This window comes from Hyperolius riggenbachi, chromosome 10, assembly GCF_040937935.1.
Source record: "Hyperolius riggenbachi isolate aHypRig1 chromosome 10, aHypRig1.pri, whole genome shotgun sequence".
In the NCBI taxonomy this organism is placed as follows: Eukaryota; Metazoa; Chordata; class Amphibia; order Anura; family Hyperoliidae; genus Hyperolius; species Hyperolius riggenbachi.
This window is the reverse complement of record NC_090655.1, coordinates 264,225,986-264,246,489: the sequence shown is the minus strand read 5'-3', so window position 1 is coordinate 264,246,489 and position 20,504 is coordinate 264,225,986. Positions and strand designations below refer to the sequence as shown.

The 20,504-nt window shown below is 47.3% G+C and overlaps 1 protein-coding gene across 1 annotated transcript in view; it reads right to left on the bottom strand.

The window, feature by feature from the left end:
• LOC137535385 (zinc finger protein 721-like) overlaps positions 1-20,504 on the bottom strand; it is a 378,642-nt gene that overhangs the window by 336,686 nt on the left and 21,452 nt on the right. Inside the window, exons 8-9 of the mRNA XM_068257215.1 lie at positions 16,916-17,013; positions 16,670-16,811 (exon numbers count right to left, since the gene is read on the bottom strand). Coding sequence (XP_068113316.1) covers positions 16,670-16,811; positions 16,916-17,013 — 240 coding nt within the window. The remainder of the gene's footprint in view (positions 1-16,669; positions 16,812-16,915; positions 17,014-20,504) is intronic.

Below are 20,504 nucleotides of genomic sequence, written 5' to 3'. Positions count from 1 at the left end.
CAGCTATACTAGCTACACTGGGGGCAGCTATGATAGCTACACTGGGGCAACTATGCTAGCTACACTGGGGCAACTATGCTAGCTACACCGGGGAAACTATGTTAGCTACACTGGGGCAACTATGCTAGCTACACTGGGGCAACTATGCTAGCTACACTTGGGGCAGCTATACTAGCTACACTGGGACAACTATGCTGCTAGCTACACTGGGGGGATCTATACTATTTACACTGGGGGCATCTATACTACCTACACTGGGGGCATCTATTGCTAGCTGCACTGGGGCAACTATGCTAGCTACACTGGTGCAACTATGCTAGCTACACTGGGGGCAGCTATACTACCTACACTGGGGGCATCTATACTACGTACACTGGGGGCATCTATACTACGTACACTGGGGGCATCTATGCTAGCTACACTGGGGAAACTATGCTAGCTACACTGGGGCAACTATGCTAACTACACCGGGGCAACTATGCTAGCTACACTGGGGCAACTATGCTAGCTACACTGGGGCAACTATGCTAGCTACACTGGGGGCAGCTATACTAGCTACACTGGGGGCAACTATGCTGCTAGCTACACTGGGGGGATCTATACTACTTACACTGGGGGCATCTATACTACCTACACTGGGGGCATCTATGCTAGCTACACTGGGGGCATCTATTGCTAGCTGCACTGGGGGCAACTATGCTAGCTACACTGGTGCAACTATGCTAGCTACTCTGGGGGCAGCTATACTACCTACACTGGGGGCATCTATACTACGTACACTGGGGGCATCTATGCTAGCTACACTGGGGCAACTATGCTAGCTACACTGGGGCAACTATGCTAACTACACCGGGGCAACTATGCCAGCTACACTGGGGCAACTATGCTAGCTACACTGGGGGCAGCAATAGTAGCTACACTGGGGAAAGCTATACTAGCTACACTGGGGGCAACTATGCTGCTAGCTACACTAGGGGCATCTATACTACCTACACTGGGGGGCAGCTATACTAGCTACACTGGGGGCAGCTATGCTAGCTACACTGGGGCAACTATGCTAGCTACACTGGGGCAACTATGCTAGCTACACCGGGGAAACTATGTTAGCTACACTGGGGCAACTATGCTAGCTACACTGGGGCAACTATGCTAGCTACACTTAGGCAGCTATACTAGCTACACTGGGGACAACTATGCTGCTAGCTACACTGGGGGGATCTATACTACTTACACTGGGGGCATCTATACTACCTACACTGGGGGCATCTATTGCTAGCTGCACTGGGGCAACTATGCTAGCTACACTGGTGCAACTATGCTAGCTACACTGGGGGCAGCTATACTACCTACACTGGGGGCATCTATACTACGTACACTGGGGGCATCTATGCTAGCTACACTGGGGAAACTATGCTAGCTACACTGGGGCAACTATGCTAACTACACCGGGGCAACTATGCTAGCTACACTGGGGCAACTATGCTAGCTACACTGGGGCAACTATGCTAGCTACACTGGGGGCAGCTATACTAGCTACACTGGGGGCAACTATGCTGCTAGCTACACTGGGGGGATCTATACTACTTACACTGGGGGCATCTATACTACCTACACTGGGGGCATCTATGCTAGCTACACTGGGGGCATCTATTGCTAGCTACACTGGGGGCAACTATGCTAGCTACACTGGTGCAACTATGCTAGCTACTCTGGGGGCAGCTATACTACCTACACTGGGGGCATCTATACTACGTACACTGGGGGCATCTATGCTAGCTACACTGGGGCAACTATGCTAGCTACACTGGGGCAACTATGCTAACTACACCGGGGCAACTATGCCAGCTACACTGGGGCAACTATGCTAGCTACACTGGGGCAACTATGCTAGCTACACTGGGGCAACTATGCTAGCTACACTGGGGGCAGCTATACTAGCTACACTGGGGGCAACTATGCTGCTAGCTACACTGGGGGGATCTATACTACCTACACTGAGGGCATCTATACTACCTACACTGGGGGCATCTATGCTAGCTACACTGGGGCAACTATGCTAGCTACACTGGGGGAAGCTATACTATCTATACTGGGGCAACTATATCAACGATACTATGGGCACCTATAATAGCTACCTATACTGGGGCCATTACAACTATATGACCTATACTGGGGGCAACTATAATAGCTACCTATACTGGGGCAGCTATACTGTGGGCAACTATACTAGCTATCTATACTAGGGGCAACTTAATTACACCTATACCTGGCATTACCTGCCCTGGCATGCATAGTTCGCCACCATTTTTTTAAATTATTTTTTCTGGGGGGGGGGTGTCTTATAATACCCAGCACCGGGTGTCAAATACCCTAGGTACGCCACTGCCTCATTGTGCCCAGAATATCAACCTCAAAGTCAGTGGTAACAGCCCTGATTGCGCTCACAGTGTCTGGACTAAAGAGCATGCTGACTGAGGGTAGACTGCCCGCTGGGGTCGACATGATGACCGACGAGTCCCCATGCCCTGCTGGGTGGCTGCTGCTGCTCCTGCGAACAGGAGTGGTGGTGGGGGTGAAGCTCTCTGTTGTAGAGCTGGTGGTGGCTGTTATAATTTAAGTAGGCCTCAGTTATTTGGACTGAGTTTTAGGTAAAAGGCTTGTTCGCAGTCTATACCTTTAAATAGAGTTTCTCGAAGAAGAGATGATGCAAGTAGATACTGAGAAGATGTTCCTAGTACAAGGTCTTAGGCCTACACTGCCCCAGACAGATAGACTACGGGAACAATCAACATGGGCCATATTTTCCAAATATAACATTCTTGTATGTAGAGTAAAGAAGTACCTGGAATATTAATTGAGTAGGTGTGTGTCATTACCCTACGAGGGATCTGAACCAATTATAGGTTTAGGGGGATGGTTCAGATGATGACACAGTTAACTCTTTCCTGGTCAGTATTAAGGTTCATGAAGGGCTCTCTATCTACTGACTGGAACCCCAATTATTTTCCTTTATTTATGCAATTTGATATAATGTATGCTTGTAAGGGCTAGCAGAAGTACCGCCGCCGCGGTAAGCAACATGGCGGCGGTCTCTGCATCTCAGTCGGCGGTTTCTGCCGCACAGTCATTTCCCAGAACAGCACCTGTGTCACTGGGCAGCAGGGACACCGCCGCCGCGGCCGGCGGCATGGCGGCGGTTCCCGCAACCCAGCCGGCAGCCTTTAACACACATTCACATTCTGACATTATGCATAACCTCTCTGACACACAGAGGCTGAGGATCAAGCGCGCGCGCGCGCTCGCAAGGCGACAGGACCTTTATGCAAGTAGCAGGGCAGTCAGCTGACCTGCCGGTCAGCTGACTCCAGTCGCCCTTCTGATTGGTTGAGTGAATGGGGTGGAGCTTAGGAGCGCTCCAGGTATATATAGACCCTGCCTGTCAGTTGATCCTTGTCTGCTGTTGCAAATACTATATGTGTTAGCTCTCAGACCTGAGTCAGATCCCACAGTGTGCTAGAACCAGCAGGAGCTGGGGATCCACACTTAGGGCCTGATTCACAAAGCGGTGCAAACTTTTTCGCGGACTTTTGCGCGCGCAATTTGCCGCGATTCGCGCGGTCGCGGACTTTTGCATGCGCAATTTGCCGCGATGGCAAATTGCGCGCGCAAAAGTCCGCGATCGCGCGAATCGCGGCAAATTGCGCGCGCAAAAGTCCGCGAAAAAGTTTGCACCGCTTTGTGAATCAGGCCCTAAGTCAGATTCTTTGATAGCTTAACCTCCTTGCCGGTTATCCCGAGCTCAGCTCGGGGTAACCTGCGCAGGAGGATTTCTCAGGCCCCACTGGGCCGATTTGCCTAATTTTTTTTCCCTACACGCAGCTAGCACTTTGCTAGCTGCGTGTAGTACGCGATCGCCGCCGCTCGCCGCCGATTCGCCGCTACCCGCCGCGCCGAGCTGCCCCCCCCCGCCCCAGACCCCTGCGCAGCCTGGCCAATCAGTGCCAGGCAGCGCTAAGGGGCGGATCGGGGTTCCCTCTGACGTCACGACGTCTATGACGTCGGTGATGTCATCCCGCCCGGTCGCCATGGCGACCGGGGAAGCCCTGCAGGAAATCCCATTCTCAACGGGATTCCCTGCATACTCTGATCACCGAAGGCGATCGGAGTGGGTGGGGGGATGCCGCCGCTTAGCGGCTATCATGTAGCGAGCCCTGGGCTCGCTACATGATTTAAAAAAAAAATTTAAAAAAAGTGCGGCGCTGCGTCCTTGCCGGATTTTTTAGACCGGCAAGGAGGTTAAAGTACTAATTGAACTGTATTATTTGTTATGACCTCTTGCTTGCCTGACTACTCTCCTGTCTTCTGATTCTGTGCCGTTGCCTATCTGATCTAGTTGCCGAACTCTGCCTGTGACACTACTCTGATCTTGCCTCTTGCTTCTGTACTGCCTCTGTCCGTGTGTTACCGAATCTGCCTGTCTGACTACTCTACCCTCAGCACTAGGTCTAGCCTAGGCTGAGGGGTTCTTGTTATTCCCACTCCTCGGGAATATACTTCTGCAGTAAGGTCTGAATCACTACAGCCACACTGTGTTTCAGCCTTCCCTTGCAGCTGCAATAGCACCTTAGTCATGTCAGTGTTAGAGTGGCTATTGCCCAGCCAAGATTGTATTCAGTAGCAATCTTAGGCTGCAGTACTGCCTGAATCACTAACCCTCATCCAGGTGATTCATTGTCCTAGCCGGGATCTCCTACTGCCTAGGTGATCCTCGGCCGCAGTACTGTCTGAATCACCTCTCACGCTCAGGTGATTCCGTCTCTTTGCAGACCGTGATCTCCCAGCTATTAAGATCCTCGGCTGCAGTAGTATCTGAATCATTACTTGTGAATTACATTTGATGCAGTCAGAGTCTCCTGCTCCTCAGGAGATCCTGATCTATTGCCTGTGCTCTTTGTATTACTGTTGCACCAAACACCCTACACGTATCAAGTACCTTGGTGGCGCTATATCAGCATTATTGGTGATTCTGCAGATCACCATATAATCAGATATAGCATCTGTATTAGTGATGATACTGCAGATCACCAGTAATAAGAAAAGCTGTTGCTGACACCAATCGTTACAATGCTGTACATAGGTAGTTAGATGTAACGTAGTATAGACAGAAGATAACCTGATTACCTTCACCAGGAAGGTAATCAAGAAGCTGTAATGCAACGGACTTACAACAGAAGAATCTGCTTTGCTAAGATGCAACGAACTGTATCTGTCTATCTGTTTACTGAATAAACACTTTGGAACTTGGAAGATGCCTAAAGAAGTTCTATCTCCTATGCTGTGTGCTGTGATGAGAGTCGTGTTTGCAGCTCTTACTAATGAGTTGCTGGTGCCGGAAGAACGGTGTGTTGCCGATAGAAACATACAGTTTTTACAGTTGGTGCCGAAACCCGGGACCTTTAGTTGTGTGGGTCTATACAGCGCCCACCCACCCCCCTCTCTACAGATTGGGAGGTAGTATGGTTGAGGTGTTTTGTGTCTGCGGACATATGCTAGCAGCTGTAAGATTTGTTCAGCTAGGGTTATATAGTGAAGGCTGGTGCCTCCCTCGTATGTTTACAGAACAGAGGGATGATGTGATTCTGTTTTTTTGTAGTTTCTGCTGTATTTGGAGAGAGATTTACCCGGAGCAGGAATGCAGCCGCACGCCACTGGGTTGCTCTAATGTATGAAGAAATTTGGAGTTACAGCTGTGGGGATTGTGTGGGACAAACTTGTTATGCTGTGGTATTTTTTTTCCTGTGTGTTTTTTTTCCCCGCAGGCATCCGAGAGTGTATATAGCTGTATGCTAAGTTTCTGGTAGAAATACATATGCTGAAATGTCTAGTGTGCATATATTGTGTCTTTTCCTTCCTAAACGTGTATAGGATTAAGAGGTTGCTATGGGAGATTGAATAGCAGCCATCTTGGCTGGCATTCCAGGGCTCAAGATGGAGGCATAGGGGAGGCGCCCGCCCCCACCCGTCATGGCAGGGAGGGGAGGAGGGGTTGGGGGGTCCACGTCACGTCAGGCTGTGCTCACGGCACCGGGCATAGCAGCTTAGAGGAAGGGATGGTAGAGATAATGAGGCACTCTACTGAGTATCTCGGATCCCGGAGTATTTCCCCAGAGTCTGGGCCCAGGGAAAGGAATGCCAGAATACGGGAACCAAGCAGTTGCTATGTGAATAGCATGGTTACCGATAGGAAGTGGTTTTCCAGCAAGGGGCATGGAAACACATCGCAGTCAGATACTTCCCAGGGAGTGATTTGCATGGGCAGATCAGGGGGGTATCTGAACAGGGTTACTTAGGGGATTATTCCTTTAAGTGGAGCACCGTAACGGGTGGTGCAGCATGAATGAGTTCCCAATAGAGTAAAAGGGGGGACAGCGCATCAGGAATACCGGAGTTGGAAAAAAAAGGGAGTTGACCAATCCGGTGTCCTTCGCCGCAGCTGCAGAGCGGTAACGTTTTTCCGGTTTTTGTCATGGACAGGGCCAGAGCTTGACAAAGAGGTCAATGCTGGGCTGGGGGTGTTTGTGCGTTTTTCTCGTCCACTGATTGGTCAAATATATTTTTCCAGCTCCTACCAAGTGTGGCACAAAGACCAGAACTGACAGCAGTTCATAGGGCAATTATGAAGAAGAAGGAATTGCCATTTTTCAGTGGGACAGTGTATCAGTGCAGTGTTTGCCATATGACTACCTACCCAGAGGGCATTCAGGGATCCGCATACATGCATATGAAGCTGGAATGCTTAGCCCTGCGCCCTGGGTAGTTAAAGTGCAGAGCGCTCCTTCCTACAGGTAGGTAGCCGCAGGGCCGGGCCGAGGCAGAGGCTGGAGAGGCTCCAGCCTCAGGGCGCAGTGTAGGAGGGGGCACACAATTCATTCAGCTGTCATTCCCAATTGTGTTTGAAGCAGAAAGAAATAAGAAAAGGGGATACATGACAGTGACTGCAAGCCAGATAACTAGAGATTAAGGTGTTGGAGGTTGGGGGCCCTGGGGCACCTATTAGTCTAATAGCAATCATTGTGTGATGGCTGGGGGGAGGGATGGAGGGGCGCACTTTGCTGTCTCAGCCTTGGGTGCTGAAGGACCTTGTCCCGCCTCTGGGTAGCCGTTTATTGTAGTCTGGAGGTAGTAGCATTGACAAACATTGGTCAGGTGGTACAACAAACAGGACTTCTAGCAGAGCTGGTAGTGCTCAATTAAGTTCTAGGTAAGTAAATGCGAAAATGAGTAAGAGCAATGCAGGCTCACCTACAAAGCAGCAACAGGTGTGTGGCATCCGTACTCTGTGCATACTACGGCCGAGTAGGTACAGAAGGGGGGATGTGGGGGGAGCTTGCAATGAGGTGAGAGCTTCCAAAGTCCGCGGGAGCATATTTTAAAAAAGGTAAGTACTTAGGATAGTACTTAGGTAGGGGAGAGAAGTTTAGCTCCAGTCTACCAAAAAGAGTAAACAGAGTTCATGAGAACCATACAGTGGTTTGCAAAAGTATTTGGCCCCCTTAAAGTTTTCCACATTTTGTCACATTACTGCCACAAACATGAATCAATTTTATTGGAATTCCATGTGAAAGACCAATACAAAGTTGTGTACACGTGAGAAGTGTAACGAGAATCATACATGATTCCAAACATTTTTTACAAATCAATAACTGCAAAGTGGGGTGTGCGTAATTATTCAGCCCCCTTTGGTCTGAGTGCAGTTAGTTGCCCACAGACATTGCCTGATGAGTGCTAATGACTAAATAGAGTGCCTCTGTGTGTAATCTAATGTCAGTACAAATACAGCTGCTCTGTGACGGCCTCACAGGTTGTCTAAGAGAATCTTGGTAGCAACAACACCATGAAGTCCAAATAACACACCAGACAGGTCAGGGATAAAGTTATTGAGAAATTTAAAGCAGGCTTAGGCTACAAAAAGATTTCCAAAGCCTTGAACATCCCACGGAGCACTGTTCAAGCGATCATTAAGAAATGGAAGGAGTATGGCACAACTGTAAACCTACCAAGACAAGGCCATCCACCTAAACTCACAGGCCGAATAAGGAGAGCACTGATCAGAAATGCAGTCAAGAGGCCCATGGTGACTCTGGACGAGATGCCGAGATCTACAGCTCAGGTAGGGGAATCTGTCCATAGGACAACTATTAGTCTGGCACTGCACAAAGTTGGCCTTTATGGAAGAGTGGTAAGAAGAAAGCCATTGTTAACAGAAAAGCATAAGAAGTCCCGTTTGTAGTTTGCCACAAGGCATGTGGGGGACACAGCAAACATGTGGAAGAAGGTGCTCTGGTCAGATGAGACCAAAATGGAACTTTTTGGCCAAAGTGCAAAATGCTATGTGTTGGCGGAAAACTAACATTGCACATCACTCTGAACACACCATCCCCACTGTCAAATATGGTGGTGGCAGCATCATGCTCTGGGGGTGCTTCTCTTCAGCAGGGACAGGGAAGCTGGTCAGAGTTGATGGGAAGATGGATGGAGCCAAATGCAGGGCAATCTTGGAAGAAAACCTCTTGGAGTCTGCAAAAGACTTGAGACTGGGGCGGAGGTTCACCTTCCAGCAGGACATCGAGCCTAAACATAAAGCCTGGGCAACAATGGAATGGTTTAAAACAAAACATATCCATGTGTTAGAATGGCCCAGTCAAAGTCCAGATCTAAACCAAATCGAGAATCTGTGGCAAGATCTGAAAACTCCTGTTCACAAACGCTGTCCATCTAATCTGACTGAGCTGGAGTTGTTTTGCAAAGAAAAATGGGCAAGGATTTCAGTATCTAGGTGTACAAAGCTGGTAGAGACATACCCTAAAAGACTGGCAGCTGTAATTGCAGCAAAAGGTGGTTCTACAAAGTATTGACTCAGGGGGCTGAATAATTACACACACCCCACTTTGCAGTTATTGATTTGTAAAAAATTTTTGGAATCATGTATATTTGTTCCACTTCTCACGTGTACAGCACTTTGTATTGGTCTTTCACGTGGAATTCCAATAAAATTGATTCATGTTTGTGGCAGTAATGTGACAAAATGTGGAAAACTTCAAGGGAGCCAAATACTTTTGCAAACCACTGTAAAGCAATGAGATCAATTACGGTATATATTGATCAATCTAAAGTGTACAGAGTACAAGCCGCATGGCAAAAACCCAAATCATTAATAAGAATTGATTTGTTTGTATTTCGATTTCAGGAGTTTGGCAAAATGGAAGCAAGAAAGCTGAGGTGCTGGCAGCCGAGACAGAGATGTCAGTTGGATAAGCGAAAGGTTCCAGATGCCAATCCGAGTCTGGAGAACAGCGAGAAACGACTAAAAAAACTGACTGAGCAAAGCATAATGCAAATGGCTAATGTTTTTCTTTCCCAAGGAGGTGCTTTTATAATGAAGAGTACTGTGCTGATGGTGATCCTAGGCTGCCATTCCGTCCTAGGAGGCCGAAGAGAGGACATTCTCATGAACAACAAGGGGTTAATGAGAACACAAGGCCCAAGCATGTAAATGTTTGGGGAAAAAGAGGCTGATCCTCTTCCACTTCCCTCTGATTGGCACGTGGGGACCAAGCAGGGAAGGAGGAATGGATCACTAGTGCCAGGTGCAAACAAATTTCATGGCACAATGTTGGTGAAAGGTCTGAAGGGTCAGGTGTGCTGGAAGTTTGAATTGAACGGCAGTGTAAATCTGCTATTGAATGTCACACTCCCAGAACCAATGCACCGATCCGAAGTTTTGTTAAAAGGTACATTGCAGTACAATGGGTACATGCAAAAGGTGGAGTGTGTGGTTCAGGAGTACCTTGTCTTGGTTATCCAGAGTGAGATGGTTCCAGATTGGAGAGGAACGAGCAGTAAGCGTCACTTCTCCTACAGGAGAGACACAGGGGACAACATCACACTCTGGAGCTACCAACAGAGAGTGTCTCTGAGACAACTATACACACGTAAAGGCTGGAAAGCCGAGGGGTTTGTGGTTCTTGAAACAAGAAGAAAAAATCAAGATCCAGCCACAGTTTCAGGTGACCAAGAGGGTGGGGAGAGCAATCCTGAGGAAGGAGTGTCAACACAGGTAACATCCTCACTACACGGGTCACAACACGAGACAATGCCACATAGTCCATATTCAAACACTTATCCTCATGCTAGATGGGTAAGTGAGGAGGTACTCTTAATTGAAAGATTGCAGAGAGTACATTCTTCCCGACCTAAGGTATGCATTTTGCCTCAGGACATAAGGGGGGGCAAAGGTCCAATCAGGACAGTTGGGAAGATCTTTTGTCATTGATATGCTAATCAATTTCCCAGAAGAAAGAGTACCTACCGTATTCTTCTGGGGAGGGCCACAAGGGGTTAGCATGGGACGTGAGTTTAATGGATCAGGGGACTTTTTGTAGTAGAGAGGTAGAATCCTGGGATACATCCGGTAGCACCCCAGGGACTCTCTATGACTGAAGGGTGATGGGACTAAAATGGGGGAGTTTAAAAATAGTGCCCTTAGTCCGGGAGGATGAAGGACCATGGACATACGGTTTTTGCATCCCACAGTCCCTGGAGTTTAAAAGGTCCAAATAGATCTCGCATAATGAGAAGGGGAACCGTGACAGTAAAAGTGAGGGTTCCCACAACTCCTAAAGCTCAGGTAGTCACCCTGCCAGTGACTACCCAGGAACCCCACCTACCATCATGTGATACACATCAAGTTGTAAAAAGTGGCCCTTTTCAGTTAAATCAACTGAGGGCGACTCCAGTTATCATGGAGGCCCAGCTTCAATTGATCACTTGGCAGATTAACTTAGAAGAGTGGGTAATATCTACCCTAACTGTAGCACTGTCACTGCCACCCTGGTACAGGCTTTTATGTCATGGGCACATTCCACAGGGAATAGTGTCGCCAGAAGAAGGTCCCGAGATTTAGCAGATACACTCTTGGGAGGCATGAGCGCTGGAATGGGGGTAGCAAACAGTGTAGACCTAGAAGGGATGACAGAGGTCATTCAACAATTAGGCACATTGGGCTCGATTCACCAAGCGGTGCAAAGTGTTAGCACCGTGGTGAAAAGGCCCTCTTCACACCTAAAGTCACTTTAGGCATGATAAGAAGGGCTTCGCGCGAAGTTTCCGCGCGTAAAGTTTTGCGCGCGCTCCCGCGTGCGTGCGCGCGAAGCGGCCCGCACTTCGCGCGATGCGCCCATTAAACCCTATGGGACTTTGCGCGCGCGCCTGTGCGGGTGCGCGCGCAAAACTTTGCGCGCGATAACTTCGCGCGAAGTGCAGGCAAAAACGGTGCTAACTCAGTGGTGAAGAGGTCATCACGCCTAAAGTCCTTTAGGCGTGCTAACTGGGTTAGCACCGCTTGGTGAATCGAGCCCATTGAGACAACATAATATGGGTACCCAACATCATCTGAACTTGGTTTTGGAACAGTTAACGCACAACACATATAGAGTTCAGGGGTACACTCAAAGGCACATTCAAATAATTCTTCAGAAGATGATTGCACATGCTAAGAGTACGGCATGGGAGACAGCATGCCTGTCAATGCAGACCGAGTTAACAGCAGATTTGAAGATAATGGCTCAAGCCTTATCAGAAGTTAAAACTCCTTTACAGCTGAGACTTGACAAGGAGTGATTTGTTGATTTTCCTGGGGAAGGATCTTTTGCATGGAGGCACCGAGAGGTGTGGATAAACAAATGGATAGGGTGCGACAATTTTTATGCACTGCGACTTCCTTAGTTCCTACCGGTGGAGAAACCCAGGTAGTTTTTCCAGTAGTATCCCTGGGTACACCTGTTTCCTCAACACATGTCTTACACCATGACCTGAGAGGTCAACGTTTTATGGTGCTTGTCACGGACGGTTACGGGGCCGCAGACGCGTCCTGGAACTGCCCGTGAAGAAAAAGCGATCGCACTCAATTCTCTGCATCGATTGCGCTTCAGATCAATAGAATCTGGATTGATTATGAAGGAGCATCTGTCTTTTCTCAGCAGAGAGAAGACATCAGCTTAACTGCAGGATGGCTCTTTTGATATGCTAATGAGCAGGAACAAACCCTTGAGTTCAGGAAGCTAATCTCCACAGGGGGGCCATAGAAAGCCAGCCGAAGCGGCTCCGACCAGGCCAAATATGAATGCATGTGGGGTATGGTTTCTTGACGATTATATGGCAACCATACCTCGCACAGCTATAAAATTCATATCGTCTTGTTCGGTAAAATCTGGCCATCGTGCTGATATGAAACTCATTGTGATAGTCCGTCCGATTATTAAGGTATGACCCTTCTCAAGAACTGGACCCGCTGCCCTAGCCATGTCTGATGTCATATTAATCTGTATTTTCCGACAAGTATGAATCTGTTATCCCCCTAAATATAACGTGTATCGTTCATGAGTTACGGCATTTTATAAGTTTAGCCCTAAAATCTCTCAGAGGGAATGAACTGTCATTGGTGGGTGACTCAGAGGGGGCCGGCATTGCCACACCCCCAAACCAGCTTCATCAAAAGCACATGGCTGGCAGGCGGGCCCTGAGTCATCCAAATTCCACCTTCACGAAAGCACTCTGCCAGCCAGGGCACAATGTGGTTGGCGGCAATCTTGTCTAAGCTGAAACAAAAGACACATGGCTACGGCCATCTTGATCGGCCATCTTTGCTGAAACTGAACAAAGGACATTTTCCAGTTTGCTTGGATTTCAAACTTTGCTGAAACTGAACAAAAGGAACTGTACAAGTTTTCCAAGAATGGACATATTTCCACAAACCCTAAGTATTTTCTCCTTTTTTATTTCATACTGGCTATTAATGTTTCAATAATTGTTGATTTTAATAATTGTCTGTATATATTAATTATTTATATTGCTTTCAATAAACCGACGCTATCATCAGTTGTTGTTCTAGCTACCCTATTATTTAGCATACACAGAAACTGATCCCAGGTCTCTGAAGAGACGCTACTATTGTTTGTTGTTGGCTAGACAGAATACAGTGTGTTTTAACCATTTTTATTTGTAGATCTAGGCTCAGACAGTCAGCGGGCTCCTCTGTCCCATGGTAACAGAGGTGGTGGCAGTTATACCCTGAACTAGTGTGTAAGTTGTAATTACCGTACCTCACGGGCTCCCTTCTGGTTTGTCTGCGGCCAATTCCCAACGGTTCCTACGCATTAACTGCGACCAGAGCTCGCACGATCCGTGCGCTGGCACCGTTTGAAAGGCCATTTGCGGTCTTACCACTAGGGCTCCTGTGACAGTGCTAGACGGGGAGGTGAAACAAGTAGATTTGTCATCATGCTGGCAATTCTCAGAGAGGTACCTGTGTTTGCCGGGGCAAGTCCGATTTAGTGAGGAAGCCTGCTGGCTCAATAACACAGAATGTGCAGCCGCCATCCAAAAGATCCCTCCAAAAGCCGAACCAATATCTCCAGTGGAGGAAGGAAAAGTTTGTTTTTTAAACATGAGGTCTAATGACACATTCATGGTACATTTTCATAATTGTTCCGACAAGGTTGATCTTTCAAGGGGAACATATTGTGTGAGCGGAGATCCCATACGGATCAAGTCATCCAGGTTTGACTACGTTATTCCTCAAATTGTCAGGAGAACTCTAAAGTTCAAAGCTCAACAGGAAGTGCCCATCCTGAGGGATAACATGCCATGGGACAAATGGGTACAGGTTTTCACACAAGATCACAATTTGTTAAAACGGTTAAACAAACAGAACACTAAACTAGAGGTGATATTTCATCATGATCAAGGTGATCTTAAAGAGGTTGAATACAAATATAATCAGGTGAGTTCCAGTCTGACCTGGTGGAAATGGTTTCTGGCGATATTCCAGGGACACTCAGACTGGGCCTCTACAATTCAAAATTTATTTCTACATCCACTGGTCGTGATGGGGGTGGCAATCTTGGGAATCATTATACAGGTGAGTTTGTGTGTAAAATTACGCAAACAAATTAACACGGTTAAGAGATTGGTGCCTCATAAACAATCTCATGAACCAATATTTCCAAATTAAGGGATTTACAGGGTTACGGGTATAAGGTTTAGCAGTACCTATGATGGAGCTGATTGTGTAAAGGCGCTCTTTTAGAAGGCACCTGGCACTGCTCCGTTGTGTAACAGACAAACCACGTTTCACTTTTCTGTGATCATGCAAGTTTGTAAGTGATACGCAAGTGACGCAAATGCTGAGAATGTGGTATAGAGGGACTTAAAAGTAGGGCATCCCCAGAAAGCCTGGTTACAGGACGACCAAGAGGTCTTGCCCTCTCTCCCAGGGATAACCACCTAGAGCAGAGAAGGTGTGTGAGCACAAGCATCGAAAAGTGAAACATAAAGAAGAGAAACTAGGTACTGTTGGGTTCAGAAGCAGGGATCTGCGGATCAAGCCATTTTAGGGGGGATTGTTATAATTTAAGTAGGCCTCAGTTATTTGGACTGAGTTTTAGGTAAAAGGCTTGTTCGCAGTCTATACCTTTAAATATAGTTTCTCGCAGAAGAGATGATGCAAGTAGATACTGAGAAGATGTTCCAAGTACAAGGTCTTAGGCCTACACTGCCCCAGACAGATAGACTACGGGAACAATCAACATAGGCCATATTTTCCAAATAACATTCTTGTATGTAGAGTAAAGAAGTACTTGGAATATTAATTGAGTAGGTGTGTGTCATTACCCTACGAGGGATCTGAACCAATTATAGGTTTAGGGGGATGGTTCAGATGATGACACAGTTAACTCTTTCCTGGTCAGTATAAAGGTTCATGAAGGGCCAACGAAGAGCACTCTTACTTTCATGCTCTCTCTCTACTGACTGGAACCCTAATTATTTTCCTTTATTTATGTAATCTGATATCATGTATGCTGTACATAGGTAGTTAGATGTAACGTAGTATAGACAGAAGATAACCTGATTACCTTCACCAGGAAGGTAATCAAGAAGCTGTAACACAACGGACTTACTACAGAATAATCTGCTTTGCTAAGATGTAATGAACTGTATCTGTCTATCTGTTTACTGAATAAACACTTTGGAACTTGGAAGATGCCTAAAGAAGTTCTATCTCCTATGCTGTGTGCTGTGATGAGGAGTGTTTGCAGCTCTTACTAATGAGTTGCTGGTGCCGGAAGAAAGGTGTGTTGCCGATAGAAACATACAGTTTTTACAGTGGCCTGCTCATCCACCATCAGCTGCATCACAGGCTCTGCGTCTTTCTCCTCCAATTTGCACCGCCGACCCAGCTGAAAAATGGCCACTACATGCTGCTGCGCCTCCGCAGCGTGACTCCCCCTAACAGCTGGGCGCCCAGTGCGTCCACGGCTAATGGCGGAATGGACACTGACACGGCAGAACTGCTGATGGTGCCAGCAATGTTCCCTCTCTTCTTGGCCTTGTTGCCCTTCCCCTTGCACGGAGTGACAGACAGCAGAGTAGAACACAGTGTGCACACTAACGGTCTATCTGTCACACACTGACACTTAGGAGTCAGCACAGCAGAAATGCAGTAATCTGTAGTAGTAAACTAACACAGACAGTACTACTCTAACAACTAGCACTGCAGTACTAAATAACTACACAATAATACAGTAATCCTATTCCCTAACCTATACTGTAGCTAAGGCTAATAGTCCAGGCAGGGGCGTAACTAGGCCCCACCGGGCCCCCCTGCAGATTTTCTGAGCGGGAAGTGACGTCAGCCGCTAGAGGGAGAAGTCTCCGATGGAACGCACGGAAGCAGGTATGTATCTGCCCGCCGCTCGCTGCCCACCACAGCCCCACAGACACTTACGAGCTGGAGGGGAGCACAGAGGGGAGAGCCCCGAGGTGAGGGAGAGGGGGGAACTACCCCTCTCCCCGCCGACTGTGGGCAAGGCTTTCCCCTCATGCTGCCACCCCTCCAGCACCCACAAAACGGCCCCAAGCGGGCCCCAGGGGGGGGGGCCGGGCCCCCACGCGGGCGCAGGGGCTGCAGGTCCTATTCCTACGCCCCTGAGTCCAGGCCTGGCCTGTGTGCACAAACAGCACACACAGACACAGACTAGCAGAGCTGCTGCAGCAGAGACTGTCACACACACTAATTAAAATCAAAATACAAGCTAGCTAACTAAACAACAATAAAAGAGTGTATAGTACAGGTGTTAATGTGCAGAAACGCTAGGTTTAACACAGTAGAAAGCACTTGGTTTAGCCAAACACACTGGAGACGACTCTCAGTGAGCAGTCACAAGCAAGGACGATTTTTTCCATCATGGCCGCCGCTGATATACAGGGGGGGGGGGGGGGGCTGGCCAGAGTTCCAGTCTGTGATTGGTTGCTAGGGCTTCTGCAGGGAGCCCTCAGATTGGCCCAATGATTTCTTGGACGTCTTGTCCAAGGTTATAGTACCCGGATTCGGATATCCGACCAAATATCCGGATTGTGGATAAATATCCACGTAGTGCTATTCGGATTTGCCCAGATATCCGAAATCCGGATCCGAGGTCGGATAGCTGGAAAAGTTCGGATTATCTGGGTAGTTCAGATATCCGGAATCCAGATGAGCACCACTGGTGACAGTGATAACAGCAATACAGATACACATTATTCTATTCTATATTTACTGCTGATTACTCACCTGTTCTTCCCTCTGTAACAGTGTCCTTCTCTTTACTTGTCCCCATCATGTCACCCTCCTCCATAGACTGGTAGTCACTCCTCACATATGTCTCTTCTTCTTTCTCTCCAACCACAACATCCTTGTGTCTCAGTTCTCCACCCTAATGGCACAAAATTGGAGTTAATATAACACGTAACACAGATAAGAGCATAAACAAGACTCTCCCACAGTCTGGTGTCTCTGATGACCCTCAGCCCCGCCTACCCCATAATGGTGAAGGGTGCTGTGATCTTCCTGTGGACAATCCTGGGAATAAAGAGGACCTGTACATCTCTCTGGTGGGTTTCTGTTACTGGGCCCATCTGTAGGAAACAAACACACTGAATTCATTGGGCCCATCCAATTCACTTTTTCTCCAAAGTTTTTTCCTAGGTGATATTTTCATATCTATATACTGTATATAAAATCGCATGTGTGTGTGTATGTGCTACAATCACCTGAAAACACCTTTACCAATTTCAATGAAACTTGGTATACAGATCCCTTACTACAACTACTACAACACGTTCTGGAGGTTTCGTGTCCCCCCTGCACCCCAGGGCGGAGCTACAAATAGCCAATCAGATTTCACCCATTCACATCAATGGAAAAATAAATAAAGACTGCTATTCTCACAAAGTCCCCAAACTTGGCACAGTTGGTCACTTGGTGACGGAGGTCAAAAATTTGGGGAAGTGGGCGGAACATAAAACAGCCAATCAAATCTAAGCAATTCATTTTACATAGTTACATAGTTACCTTGGTTGAAAAAAGACATACGTCCATCGAGTTCAACCAGAGAACAAAGTACAACACCAGCCTGCTCCCTCACATATCCCTGTTGATCCAGAGGAAAGCGAAAAACCCTTACAAGGCATGGTCCAATTAGCCCCAAAAGGGAAAAAATTCCTTCCCAACTCCAGATGGAAATCAGATAAAATCCCTGCATCAACATCATTAGGCATTACTTAGTAATTGTATCCATGGATATCTTTCAACGCAAGGAAAGCATCTAAGCCCCCTTTAAATGCAGGTATAGAGTTTGCCATAACTACTTCCTGTGGCAATGCATTCCACATCTTAATCACTCTTACTGTAAAGAACCCTTTCCTAAATAAATGGCTAAAACGTTTTTCCTCCATGCGCAGATCATGTCCTCTAGTCCTTTGAGAAGGCCTAGGGACAAAAAGCTCATCCGCCAAGCTTTTATATTGCCCTCTGATGTATTTATACATGTTAATTAGATCACCTCTAAGGTCGTCTTTTCTCTAGACTAAATAAACCCAGTTTATCTAACCTTTCTTGGTAAGTGAGACCTTCCATCCCACGTATCAATTTTGTTGCTCGTCTCTGCACCTGCTCTAAAACTGCAATATCTTTTCTGTAATGTGGTGCCCAGAACAGAATTCCATATTCCAGATGTGGCCTTACTGGAGAGTTAAACAGGGGCAATATTATGCTAGTATCTCAAGTTTTTATTACCCTTTTAATGCATCCCAAAATTCTGTTAGCTTTAGTCCTTCTCCAAGTTTGATGTCCCCAACTGTATCCCATTTATTTTGTATGGTGCTAGACCATTGGTATGACCAAAATGCCTGACTTTGCATTTTTCAACATTGAATTTCATCTGCCATGTATGTGCCCATATAGCCATCCTATCCAGATCCTGTTGCAATATGTCCCTATCTTCCTGAGAGTTGATGATTCTGCACAATTTTGTATCATCTGCAAAAATAGCAACATTGCTCACTACTGAATCTACTAGGTCATTAATAAATAAATTGAAGAGCACTGGACCCAGTACAGTCCCCTGTGGGACCCCACTGCTAACAGTCTCCCATTTTGAGTATGATCCATTGACCTCAACTATTTGTTTTCTGTCCATTAGCCAATTCCCTATCCATGCACATAGACTCTTCCCCAGTCCTTGCATCCTCAACTTTTGCACCAGACGTTTGTGGGGAACTGTGTCGAAGGTCTTTGCAAAGTCCAAGTATATCACATCTACAGCATTCCCAATATACACATTAGCATTCACTACCTCATAAAAGCTGAGCAAGTTAGTCAAACAGGACTTGTCTTTAGTAAACCCATGTTGATGCTGAGAAATAAGATTATTTTCTACTATGAAGTCATGTATAGTATCTCTTAGTAACCCTTCAAATAGTTTGCATACAACTGATGTTAAGCTTACAGGTCTATAATTTCCTGAATCTGATTTTTTGCCCTTCTTAAATAATGGGAAAACGTGGGCTGTACGCCAATCCACTGGGACTCTGCCAGTTGAAAGAGAGTCACAAAAGATAAGATGAAGGGGTTTATCTATAACTGAACTTAATTCCCTTATGTGATGATCTGCTCGGCTGCCTGTGCAGGCAGCCAGCTTTTTGACCATTGTTTAGGTTTGCATGCTGCAGGACTCTGGAAAGAAGAGCTTCTGTCAGTTTTGCAGCTTGTGCTTGCAGAGGAATTTGCATACGTTGTCATGCAAATTGCCTGGCCACATTCATTGGAGGCGTGTACTATAAGTACTATGTGTTTCCCACAATGCTTGGCTGTTCATAAGGAGTCTTCCTGTAAAACACTCTGGAGAGTGTCAGCCATGCTCTTTGTTTGAAGATCAGCTTAGAGTAATTCCTGGAAACTGTGCTAGGCAGGTTCCCTAGTGCAGTTAGGATTGTTTATCTGTTTTGTTTGTCTGTTGCGATTGTCCTGTCCCAACGGTGGTCGACAGGAAATCGTTCTGATCTCTGTTCTTGGGGTATAGCTGGTGCAGCGGTTGCTACTAGCTATCTCTTCTGTTCTGTCTCACTTGGATCGCACTAGCATCCTGCGCTAGCGCTGTGGATCCTTCTGTTCTGTCTCCTTGGATCGCGCTAGCCACTTTCCGCTAGTGCTGTGGATCCTTCTGTTCTGTCTTCCTGGATAGCACTCGCCTTGCGCTAGTGCTGTGGATCCTTCTGTTCTTCCTTCCTGGATCACACTCGCCGTGTGCTAGTGCTGTGGATCCTTCTGGTCTGCTTCTCTGTTCTGTCTGCCTGGATCGCACTCGCTTCGCGCTAGTGCTGTGGATCCTTCTGTTCTGTCTACCTGGATCGTGCTAGCCACTTTCGCTAGTGCTGTGGATCGTATCTCTCGCTTGTCCCTGTTTTCGTGTGTCTGTCTTGTCTGCTACGGACGCTTGCTGGAGGCTCGGTGAGGTAACCGTTAAGCAAGCGTTCGCGTCCTCTGTTTCATGTTTGTCTGTCGATGGTTAGTTAGGCGTGCTTGTCTCTATTGTGCTTATCACGTGGAGACCACACATAACCGCGTGCACTGTTGCGAATGAGTGCGGTGTTCGCGGTTAGCTAGCGTTTGTTATTTTCCGTATCTCCTCATTGTATGATTTGCTGTGCCTTTGCTATCCTCGGATTCTGTTCTGATCTGCCTTGTGTCACTTCTGGCAATCGCCTTTCTTGCGGTTGCGTTTCTGTTTCGTATCTGCTGTTGGGTGTGCGCGGTCACGGGGTGGCGACTGGATTGGCGCACACACATACAACCTGTCCCTTTGCTCATTCGCAATTGCTTCTCTTGCGATTGCGTTCTGCGCTTCGTACAATTCCTGTCTGGCATTTGTGGAGGTACAGAGGATTGGTTCCTCTGCACTCCCCAGCGCCATCTGCCGATGGGAATTTCCCTCTACGGGTGCGTAGCACCTTTTGCTGGGTGCCTGCAATTATACGCTTGTGAAGGATTTCCGCCATATCAGCGCACGCGTTGTGCGCTGCTCACGGAGAAAGTTCCACAATCGTTACACCTTAGGACCTGAGGATGC